Genomic DNA, 12,505 nt, shown 5'->3' with positions numbered 1-12,505 from the left:
ATAGCGAATTTCTTGCGAGGCAATTGAAGTATTGTCAGACCATGAAGGTGTCTTGATATCCCTTTGAACCACGTCCAAATCGCCCTATGCATTTAGTAGCTTCCCTGATTTCATTCGTGCTGATGACAATTCCATTACTGATATTTCAGCCGATCATTTTCATACGTTTTGTGCGCTTTCTGACAATCAGCATATACATTGCCTCGTTAATTTCTTTGAGGATCTCGTTTACTCACGTATCCGAAGATTTGCACCAGCTAAAACAAAGAAAGGCAATGCTATGCTTCCTTGTATCACTCGTGACATCTTACATTTACCTCGCCGTATCCGTCGACTTAGGCGCTCCAAAATAACTAGCAATCCCGTTGTCCTCGACAGATTTCAGAGGGGAATGAGTGAACGAAACTCCAAGATGAAAACGGCGAAAGATTTTTTTTTTTTTTGCGTGTAGTTGCCGGACATGTTAAGGACGAATCCACGCAAATTTCGGCATTCGAGTTTGCCGAACAATGCCTCACCGTCTTTCAGAATTGATAATGACGTTATTAGTGCGATAGTTCAAATCCCAGTGCTGGTGGCGACGAGTGCTGCAAAATAAAGGTTGCTCCAACTGACAGTTCATTATGAACAACTGTGCGCATTTTTTATTGCGTTTTATTGAAGACAACCGGCGGCTACGTCGCCGATCGGCAGTTGCACTACGTATCCTACAACCGTAACTGAAGCATTCATTCTAAAAAGAGAGGGCGTGCAAACACGGACACAAGAAAGAACTCACGACACCACAAACGCGACTAACAACTTTGTGGTGTCCTGACTTCTTTCTTGTGTCCGTGTTTGCACGCCCTGTCTTTTTAGAATGAATACTTACCAACTAGCTCAGCTCTGTGTTATTCGAAGTAACTGAAACCTGTGGACTTACATTTCATTTTGGCACAGGGGCACGCGTAACCGCGAGTATCTCTGATGAATGTAGCAGAATATGATTTATGACTACATTGCCGAGACTTCTATGCACTCTAATAAGTTAGTGCACGCACGTGTCGGTATGGGGCTAGGTCTAACCTCCATTCCCATCCATTCCGTCCATTCCCGTCCATTCGCCGTCCAAACTCTGCGTTCCTTTGGATGTAATGACCGCTTGAATGTCACAAAACGTTTTATGAACCCACTCCAGAGTACGCTTCAGTGGGAAATAAAAAGGCCACATCCTCAGCGTAAATGCGAAGATATTCCTTGTATTCAAACAAAAATGTGACCGAAGATACATTTAGTCCTACACTGTCTTCGAAACAACGGCTCCAACAGCGTCTCGAACAGCTCCCGATACGACCGCGCTGGCAACTCCCGCCGCTAAAGCAACAAGTATAGCTGGAACAGCGTGCTCCTCGGTTTCATCAACAGTGTGTTCGATTCCCTTGAGGGCCTCGATGATTTCTTCACGGTGTTCCATGATGGAATGGGAAAGTTTCTCGGTGAGTAGTCTCTCTGCGTCGTCCGTGCTCGTTGCTGGAGTGCTCAGCGTTGCCGCTTGAATATCTGTTCCGCGAAGTCCGAAAGAAATTAAACGTACATGTCAACGCTCACTTTGAAGTGTATGCATAGGCGATGGTGAAAGTATAATTAACGGGGAAAGAGATTGCGAGAGAGGCCGCCATGAAAAACGTGCGCTTTATGCTTTGACAATCAAATCACGTTGCATAAATAGAAGGAATGCTAGGCAACCCAACATAGAGCTGTAAGGTAACGCTCTGCACTTTCATGTACTATTGAACCAGCATTATCGTGCACAGCATCGAACTCTCGAAGCGAAAGAAAAACATTGAAGCAGGTTCGCTCTAGCGGTGACTAGCCCGAAGTAAGTGCGGAGCTGGGCAGCCTTGTTTTGTTTCTCTTCGGTTTTCTTTTTCTTTCCTCCTCTCTATAATTCCTTTAATCTTTTCCAGATTTTTCAGCTTTTTTTTTCTTTCTTTATTTCTATTTACTTCTGTTTTTCTTCCTATTTCTTTCTTTCATTCTTTCTCTTTCTCACTTGCTTCCTCTCTTTTGCTTTCTTTTTTTTCTATCTCGTTTTGCGTGCATTACGTCAAGTGACGACAACATACGACAGCCCGGGCTCCTATAGTGCTCCGCACTTGATATCATCACAAAGACGCTCATAGAACAACAGGAAGAAGATTTTATTCGTGCGAGCGCGCTCTCAATATGCTAACGATATCTATGCTTATACGTGGTTTTGCCAGCGTTACGGCAAGCTACATGAGACGACGACAGCATACGGAAGCCCTGGCTCCTAAGGGGCTCCGCACTTAGAAAAAAAGAAATGAAAAGACAAATCAGGCCCGTAGCCAGGAATTTTTTTCGGGGGAGGGGGGGCACTTGCTGGAAACCTTGAGTTTTTGAGGAAAACACGTATTTTTAGTATTTATTTTTTGTAAAAGCACCTACTTCACCAAAATTTCGGGGGGGGGGGGGTCCCAGACCCCTAGCACCCCCCCCTCCCTGGCTACGGGCCTGAGAGAAGTAGTCTATATCCGATGCGCCTAGAAGGATGAAATTTAATGAATTCGAAGCCTATCATTGCCTTACTAATTACAAACGGTGATTTTTTTCTAGGGTATCCATTTATTGCGATACTGTAATTTAAAGAAAGACAGTAGCTCAGCTGTAAAGTTGACAACTTCTTTTCACCAAGTAGTTAATATAATAACAAGAAATTCTAAAATAAAAGAAATTACTGTCGCAGGTACGAAACGTGCTTGTGTAATGATAGAGGCAGTAGTCATGGGTGCTGTCAGTTACGTACGCAAGTTTTGCAAGTATAGCGGTTAAATTTTAAACGTGCTTCCCATCTGACTTCTTCTACAGAACATCCACGGTAGTGAAAGGAAACGAATGCGGTAACATGTGTAAGGAAGACGACGAGGAAAAAAAATAAGCCAGCTTAGCCTTATTGGTGCAAAGCCTGAAGGATCTTAGCAGCCTTCTTCGTTTACCTTCTGTTTATCTCTTTCCTTCCTCCTGTCCTTGTTTCTTTTTCTCTTCTGTTTTATTTCCTATTTTTTCTATGTTTATCTCTATTTATTTCTTCCTCTCGCTTTATCTCCGTCTCTCTTTCTTGCTCTTTCTATGTTTTTTGATAATTTCCCCTTTCTTTAACTCTCTTTCTATTTCTCGGTCCCTTCCTCTGTTCTTTTCTATTTTTATACATTTTTGGCTGCGTTACGCCAAGCGACGACAGCATACGACCGCCCGGGCCCCTCAAGTGCTGCGCAATTATAATCATAAACACGCTCGAAGAACGAGAGGAAGAGGCTTCTCCTTGGCGTGAGCGTGCGCTCAATATGCTACAGATGGCTGTGCTATTCGTCGTTTTGCATGCGTTACGCCAAGCTACTACGGCATACAAGAGGCCGGGCCCCTCAAATACTGCGCACTTAATGAACAGGGTTGCTACTTACGGCACAATTGTCCCAGGATGAGGAGTGCCAAGATGACGTAGGCCTTCATAGCAAACAATCTGTGGTGGAGAACGTCATGTTATTCCTTGTAGTAAACCGACTGAAGGAGTAACGAAACGTGGCACACGTAACAAAGGGGTTTCTTCAGGAATCTGTTTTTCTACCGCAATTCGTGCGGCATTTTGACATAAAAGCCTTTACGGTCTCCTATTATGTCAATACATATTGTGGAGATTAGGAAATATATTCTGCATACGGCACTCAGATTTCTCATTCATAGTGGTTGCTCACACATCGCAGCCTTTACTGGCTTTGACGTAAGAGGTGTAGCACATCCGTAATCCACAAAAATAAACAACTCAATCAACGAGTTCAACAACATCGCTGGCGAATGCACACCACCTACACAGTAAAGCACCGTGTGTTTAACCGCTGAACAATGTTCCGGGTGGACAGAGGAATTTTCTAGGCTTGACTTCAACAACATCATCTTGTGTACATTCGAACCAACATAACGCTTAAAAAAATCCGGCAGATCTCACGTATTGTAGTAGTCGATGTCATGTAAAGCAGTAGCCGAATAGCAGCCTATGCGCCTTTTTTTTTTATTGGTTTGAGCCAAGCGTTGCGAGTTGGATCGACGCATTTGTGTACTTGGAATAGTTGTGGCTTTATGGTGGGCTTACCGTGCACGTCATCTACACTGGCGCACAAGAGGTAACTTATTATCCGACGTAACGTCGGCACTTACGTTAGAGCACGGATGTCAGTTTCATCGAAGAGAAGTGCACGCTACTGGGCATATCATAAGCAGCGCTTGTCGGCGTATTCCTCCGGGTTGACCAACGGTTGTCTATAACGTGGAGACTCACGTAAGTTCATATGACGTTTTTATTACATTGTTATTAAAGCGGAGAGCCAACACTACAACCACGATTGCAGCTGCCATGACGTCACGCCTGTATAGGGTCGTTTCCTGAGAAGTATCAAGCGCTAGCATGGCTGTGAGCTCGAACTCTTGACTGCAACGCAGCATTGCTGCGTTCAATTCCGGTTCGAAACGTGATTTTTATTTTTTGCGTCCACCTCATTTTTCGCTTAGCCTCAACGCTGCCCACGCCGTCACCGCTTTTCTGCGACAGAGGCGCCTTAACGCCATTGCGTTAATATTTCGAAAGTATTTTGTCAATATAGATAATATCTATGGTTTCACGTCCCAAAACTACCATATGGCTATTAGAGACGCCAAAGTGGAGGACTGGAAATTTACACCATGTGGGGTTCTTTAACGTGCACGGACATCGCACAGTAGACGGGCCCCTAGCATTTCGCCTGCATTGAATTGCGACCGCTGCGGGCGAGATCAAACCCGCGACCTTTAGGTCAGCAGCCGAGCGCCGTAACCACTGTTCCACCAAGGCGGACGAAAGTCTGTCATCGCTGTTCCTGGGTTGATGTGAAGTATGAGTCACCAGTGGTTCATAACCGGTTTTAATGGATCATGGTATATGGTTATGTGCCACATATGTCTGGCGGAAAGGGTTTCTTGACGTATGCGACAAGTAGCTCACGATATTCATGTAATCACCTGTTAATAGTGTTCTCGTACACTAATGTCATCCCATGGGATTATTGGTATGTGTCAAGTTAAGGAGATGACCACAAAAGAGGCCTGAGGTAGTCGGCGAGATAGAGACATAGAAACGGTCAAAGTGCCTTTTGTCCGTTAAGAAATGCTTCGCATTCAATAACAAAGATTTACCTCACCTCAGTCACGGTAACTTGGGACGAAGACGGCGGGCTTGATTCTGGCTCCTTTTCCGGAACCTCCAAGGCAGCTTTGATGTGTTCGTGAAATGTGCTAGAATTTATAGTTGTGAGCAAATGGAAGCTATCTGAGGCTTCTTGCGGCAATATCATCAAACAATATACACTCAAGAGGAAGTCCTCATTATCAGGCGAGGATCGTTGACGCAAAATCTATTGCCTGTGATGAGAGATATCAGCGCTCGAGTGGATGTATGTTTCTTACGCAGGCAGTGACTGAGTATCCGCATGTTACAGTCCAGTGAGAGCCATAGAGTGAATCTGAAAGCTATTGTTCAGTAAGTAGCCCTTAGTGTTGCATACCGATTGCGGGTCAGGCCATACTATATTGCCTTAGCTGTTGATTGGTCTACAATTGATGGGCCCTAAAGGATACTGGCTTTGCTTTCGTCAATTTTTTTTCGATCCCAATGGGCCGTTCACGTGTTATGACGTTTCTCTTCTGAGCACAAGGCAATGGACTTGAACTGTAGTGACACCTCTGCTCTTTGCAATAGAGCAGATGTAGAAAGGTAGTTAAAGTGCAGTACCATCAACTGAAGTACATTTACGTTATCACTGCATCTTCACGCATATGCTATGCGCAATCCATGAAGAACCGAATGCATTATATGCTGTTTATTTTACGCAATGTTTTCGTTTTGAATTGCACCATACGCCCCCTTCCGTCTATTTCTCCTCCTGGGAGTGTGCAGTCTTTGTAAATAGATACATAAAGGAGTAAATGAACACACAAATAAAGGAAACAACCGTAATTATTGAGTTAGTATTTAAATAATTGAAGCCTCCTCACGTACTTTGACTGGGGTGCATTGATATCCAAACTATGTGACTAATGATTGCACCAGCTGTTGATAAGAATTTCGGCCTCATTTTCAGAGAAATTCATTTTAAATATATTATGTTCTACTGTACGGCGCGTTATAATCCTCTAGTGCAGTAAATGTGGGCAGTAGTTCTTTAATTATATATTTATTTGCTTGTTTCATTAACAGCAAGGCCTGGGGCATTAGACAAAGAAGTGGTCTACGTAGAGTATATCGGAAAAGCAAGAGAGCTGCAAAACATAAATAATGAAAATGTTGGATCTGAGTGAGAATTGAAGCCAGGCCGTCTTCGTGGCAAGGAGGTGTTCTACCACACAACGCCTCTGCTTGGAACTGCACTGAAAGTAACTTTCATGCTTCACAAACATACGCGTCCTGTAACAGGTGTCAGAGTACGACATGAAATATCGCAGTAATGTTTCATGATACAAGCGTACATTCCCATCGGGCGTCACACCATGTGAATATACTAAAGGCTTGACGGTTTAAAGCCAGCCAACCATTACGAAAGGCACACACATTACTGCGCGGATTCCCTTAAGACCACGTAGTGGATGCATCGCAACTTCGAAAGAGTTTCTCGCGCATAAATGCCGTATTCCAATCGAATAAGGAAAAGTTCTGCTCATATTCGGAATTCGAATATTCCCACACACCCATTATTTTCCTTTCATATATACTCTACGTAGACCACTTCTTTGTCTAATGCCCCAGGTCTTGCTGTTAATGAAACAAGCAAATAAATATATAATTAAAGAACTACTGTCCATATTTACTGCATAACAGGATTATAACGCGCCGTACAGTAAAACTTAATATATTTAAAATGAATTTTTCTGGAAATGAGGCCGAAATCCTTACCAACAGCTGGTGCAATCATTAGTCACATAGTTTGGATATCAATGCACCCCAGTCAAAGTACGTGAGGAGGCTTCAATTACTTAAGTGCTAACTAAATAATTACGGTTGTTTCCTTTATTTGTGTATTCATTTACTCCTTTATGTATCTATTTACAAAGACTGCACACTCCCAGGAGGAGAAATAGACGGAAGGGGGCGTATGGTGCAATTCAAAACGAAAACATTGCGTAAAATAAACAGCATATAATGCATTCAGTTCTTCATGGATTGCGCATAGCATATGCGTGAAGATGCAGTGATAACGTAAATGTACTTCAGTTGATGGTACTGAACTTTAACTACCTTTCTACATCTGCTCTATTGCATAGAGCAGAGGTGTCACCACAGTTCAAGTCCATTGCCTTGTGCTCAGAAGAGAAACGTCATAACACGTGAAAGGCCCATTGGGATCGAAAAACATTGACGAAAGCAAAGCCAGCATCCTTTAGGGCCCATCAATTGTGGACCAATCAACAGCTAAGGCAATATAGTATGGCCTGACCCGCAATCGGTATGCAACACTAAGGGCTACTTACTGAACAATAGCTTTCAGATTCACTCTATGGCTCTCACTGGACTGTAACATGCGGATACTCAGTTACTGCCTGCGTAAGAAACATACATCCACTCGAGCGCCGATATGTCTCATCACAGGCAATAGATTTTGCGTCAACGATCCTCCCCTGATAATGAGGACTTCCACTTGACTGTATATTGTTTGGTGATATTGCCGCACGAAGCCTCACAAAGCTTCCATTTGCTCACAACTATAAATTCTAGCACATTTCACGAACAAATCAAAGCTGCCTTGGAGGTTTCGGAAAAGGAGCCAGATTCAAGCCCGCCGTCTTCGTCCCGAGTTACCGTGACTGAGGTGAGGTAAATCTTTGTTATTGAATGCGAAGCGTTTCTTAACGGACAAAAGGCACTTTGACCGTTTCTATGTCTCTATCTCGCCGACTACTTCAGGCCTCTTTTGTGGTCATCTCCTTAACTTGACACATACCAATAATCCCATGGGATGACATTAGTGTACGAGAACACTATTAACAGGTGATTACATGAATATCGTCAGCTACTTGTCGCATACGTCAAGAAACCCTTTCCGCCAGACAGATGTGGCACATAACCATATACCATGATCCATTAAAACCGGCTATGAACCACTGGTGACTCATACTTCACATCAACCCAGGAACAGCGATAACAGACTTTCGTCCGCCTTGGTGGAACAGTGGTTACGGCGCTCGGCTGCAGACCTAAAGGTCGCGGGTTTGATCTCGCTCGCAGCGGTCGCAATTCAATGCAGGCGAAATGCTAGGGGCCCGTCTACTGTGCGATGTCCGTGCACGTTAAAGAACCCCACATGGTGTAAATTTCCACAGTCCTCCACTTTGGCGTCTCTAATAGCCATATGGTAGTTTTGGGGCGTAAAACCATAGATATTATCTATATTGACAAAATACTTTCGAAATATTAACGCAATGGCGTTAAGGCGCCTCTGTCGCAGAAAACTGGTGCCGGCGTGGGCAGCGTTGCGGCTAAGCGAAAAATGAGGTCGACGCAAACAATAAAGATCACGCTTCGAACCGGAATTGAACGCAGCAATGCTGCGTTGCAGTCAAGAGTTCGAGCTCACAGCGATGCTAGCGCTTGATACTTCTCAGGAAATGACCCTATACAAGCGTGACGTCATGGCAGCTCCAATCGTGGTTGTAGTGTTGGCTCTCCGCTTTAATAACAATGTAATAAAAACGTCATATGAACTCACGTGAGTCTCCACGTTATAGACAACCGTTGGTCAACCCGGAGGAATACGCCGACAAGCGCTGCTTATGATATGCCCAGTAGCGTGCACTTCTCTTCGATGAAACTGACATCCGTGCTGTAACGTAAGTGCCGACGTTACGTCGGATAATAAGTTACCTTTTGTGCGCCAGTTTAGATGACGTCCACGGTAAGCCCACAATAAAGCCATAAATATTCCAAGTACACAAATGCGTCGATCCAACTCGCAACGCTTGGCTCAAACCAATAAAAAAAAATGGCGCATAGGCTGCTATTCGGCTACTGCTTTACATGACATCGACTACTACAATATGTGAGATCTGCCGGATTTTTTTAAGCGTTATGCTGGTTCGAATGTACACAAGATGATGTTGTTGAAGTCAAGCCTAGAAAATTCCTCTGTCCACCCGGAACATTGTTCAGCGGTTAAACACACGGTGCTTCACTGTGTAGGTGGTGTGCATTCGCCAGCGATGTTGTTGAACTCGTTGATTGAGTTGTTTATTTTTGTAAATTACGGATGTGCTACACCTCTTACGTGAAAGCCAGTAAAGGCTGCGATGTGTGAGCAACCACTATGAATGAGAAATCTGAGTGCCGTATGCAAAATATATTTCCTAATCTCCACAATATGTATTGACATAATAGGAGACCGTAAAGGCTTTTATGTCAAAACGCCGCACGAATTGCGGTAGAAAAACAGATTCCTGAAGAAACCCCTTTGTTACGTGTGCCACGTTTCGTTACTCCTTCAGTCGGTTCACTACAAGGAATAACATGACGTTCTCCACCACAGATTGTTTGCTATGAAGGCCAACGTCATCTTGGCACTCCTCATCCTGGGACATTTGTGCCGTAAGTAGCAACCCTGTGCATTAAGTGCGCAGTATTTGAGGGGCCCGCCCTCTCGTATGCCGTCGTAGCTTGGCGTAACGCAGGCAAAACGACGAATAGCATAGCCATCTGTAGCATATTGAGCGCGCGCTCACGCCAAGAGAAGCCTCATCCACTCGTTCTTCGAGCGTTTTTATGATTATAATTGCGCAGCACTTGAGGGGCCTGTGCTGTCGTATGCTGTTGTCGCTTGGCGCAACGCAGCCAAAAATGTATAAAAATAGAAAAGAACAGAGGAAGGGACCGAGAAATGGAAAGAGAGTTAAAGAAAGGGGAAATTATGAAAAAACATAGAAAGAGCAAGAAAGAGAGACGGAGATAAAACGAGAGGAAGAAACAAATAGAGGTAAACATAGAAAAAATAGGAAATAAAACATAAGAGAAAAAGAAACAAGGACAGGAGGAAGGAAAGAGATAAACAGAAGGTAAACGAAGAAGGCTGCCCAGATCCTTCAGGCTTGGCACCAATAAGGCTAAGCTGGCTTATTTTTTTTTTCCTCGTCGTCTTCCTTACACATGTTGCCGCATTCGTTTCCTTTCACTCCCGTGGATGTTCTGTAGAAGAAGTCAGATGGGAAGCACGTTTAAATTTTAACCGCTCTACTTGCAAAACTTGCGTACGTAACTGACAGCACCCATGACTACTGCCTCTATCATTACACGAGCACGTTTCGTACCTGCGACAATAATTTCTTTTATTTTAGAATTTCTTGTTATTATATTAACTACTTGGTGAGAAGAAGTTGTCAACTTTACAGCTGAGCTACTGTCTTTCTTTAAATTACAGTATCGCAATAAATGGATACCCTAGAAAAAAATCACCGTTTGTAATTAGTAAGGCAATGATAGGCTTCGAATTCATTAAATTTCATCCTTCTACGCGCATCGGATATATACTACTTCTCTCAGGCCCGTAGCCAGGGAGGGGGGGGGGTGCTAGGGGCCTGGGACCCCCCCCCCCCGAAATTTTGGTGAAGTAGGTGTTTTCTCAAAAAATAAATACTAAAGATACGTGTTTTCCTCAAAAACTCAAGGTTTCCAGCAAGTGCCCCCCCTCCCCCGAAAAAATTCCTGGCTGCGGGCCTGATTTGTCTTTTCATTTCTTTTTTTTTTCTAAGTGCGGAGCCGCGTAGGAGCCAGGGCTTCCGTATGCTGTCGTCGTCTCATGTAGCTTGCCGTAACGCTGGCAAAACCACGTATAAGCATAACCATCGTTAGCATATTGAGAGCGCGCTCGCACGAATAAAATCTTCTTCCTGTTGTTCTATGAGCGTCTTTGTGATGATATCAAGTGCGGAGCACTATAGGAGCCCGGGCTGTCGTATGGTGTCGTCACTTGACGTAATGCACGCAAAACCAGATCGAAAAAAAGAAAAAAGAAAGAGAGGAAGCATGTGAGAAATAGAAAGAGAGAGAAAGAAAGAAAGAAATAGGAAGAAAAACAGAAGTAAATAGAAATAAAGAAAGAAATAAAAGCAGAAAAATCTGGAAAAGATTAAAGGAATTATAGAGAGGAGGAAAGAAAAGGAAAACCGAAGAGAAACAAAAAAAGGCTGCCCGGCTCCGCACTTCCTTCGGGCTTCGCACCACTAGAACGAAGACGCCTCAATGTTTTTCTTTCGCTTCGAGAGTTCGATGTTGTGGACGATAATGCTGGTTCAATAGTACATGAAAGTGCAGAGCGTTACCTTACAGCTGTATGTTGGGTTGCCTAGCATTCCTTCTATTTATGCAACGTGATTTGATTGTCAAAGCATAAAGCGCACGTTTTTCATGGCGGCCTCTCTCGCAATCTCTTTCCGCATTAATTATACTTTCAACATCGCCTATGCATGCACTTCAAAGTGAGCGTTGACATGTACGTTTAATTTCTTTCGGACTTCGCGGAACAGAAATTCAAGCGGCAACGCTGAGCACTCCAGCAACGAGCACGGACGACGCAGAGAGACTACTCACCGAGAAACTTTCCCATTCCATCATGGAACACCGTGAAGAAATCATCGAGGCCCTCAAGGGAATCGAACACACTGTTGATGAAACCGAGGAGCACGCTATTCCAGCTATACTTGTTGCTGTAGCGGCGGGAGTTGCCAGCGCGGTCGTATCGGGAGCTGTTCGAGACGCTGTTGGAGCCGTTGTTTCGAAGACAGTGTAGGACTAAATGTATCTTCGGTTACATTTTTGTTTGAATACAAGGAATATCTTCGCATTTACGCTGAGGATGTGGCCTTTTTATTTCCCACTGAAGCGTACTCTGGAGTGGGTTCATAAAACGTTTTGTGACATTCAAGCGGTCATTACTTCCAAAGGAACGCAGAGTTTGCAGTCATAAATCATATTCTGCTACATTCATCAGAGATACTCGCGGTTACGCGTGCCCCTGTGCCAAAATGAAATGTAAGTCCACAAGTTTCAGTTACTTCGAATAACACAGAGCTGAGCTAGTTGGTAAGTATTCATTCTAAAAAGACAGGGCGTGCAAACACGAACACAAGAAAGAAGTCAGGACACCACAATGTTGTTAGTCGCGTTTGTGGTGTCGTGAGTTCTTTCTTGTGTCCGTGTTTGCACGCCCTGTCTTTTTAGAATGAATGCTTCAGTTACTGTTGTAGGATACGTAGTGCAACTGCCGATCGGCGACGTATCCGCCGGTTTTCTTCAGTAAAACGCAATAAAAAATGCGCACAGTTGTTCACAATGAACTGTCAGTTGGAGAAACCTTTATTTTGCAGCACTCGTCGCCACCAACACTGGGATTTGAACTATCGCACTAATAACGTCATTATCAATTCTGAAAGACGGTGAGGC

The 12,505-nt window shown here is 43.9% G+C and overlaps 1 protein-coding gene across 2 annotated transcripts in view; it reads left to right on the top strand.

Moving 5' to 3' along the window:
* LOC119399625 (protein argonaute-2) overlaps positions 1–11,906 on the top strand; it is an 86,619-nt gene extending 74,713 nt beyond the window's left edge. Inside the window, exons 4-5 of one of the 2 annotated variants that reach the window (XM_049417795.1) lie at positions 9,600–9,658; positions 11,590–11,906. In XM_049417795.1, the coding sequence (XP_049273752.1) occupies positions 9,600–9,658; positions 11,590–11,852 (322 nt within the window). In that variant the 3' untranslated portion in view covers positions 11,853–11,906. The remainder of the gene's footprint in view (positions 1–9,599; positions 9,659–11,589) is intronic. The other variant, XM_049417796.1, reaches the window with a different exon arrangement.
* Positions 11,907–12,505: the final 599 nt, after the last annotated feature.

Source organism: Rhipicephalus sanguineus, chromosome 7 (genome assembly GCF_013339695.2).
Source record: "Rhipicephalus sanguineus isolate Rsan-2018 chromosome 7, BIME_Rsan_1.4, whole genome shotgun sequence".
In the NCBI taxonomy this organism is placed as follows: domain Eukaryota; kingdom Metazoa; phylum Arthropoda; class Arachnida; order Ixodida; family Ixodidae; genus Rhipicephalus; species Rhipicephalus sanguineus.
This window is presented reverse-complemented; position numbering and strand designations above follow the sequence as displayed.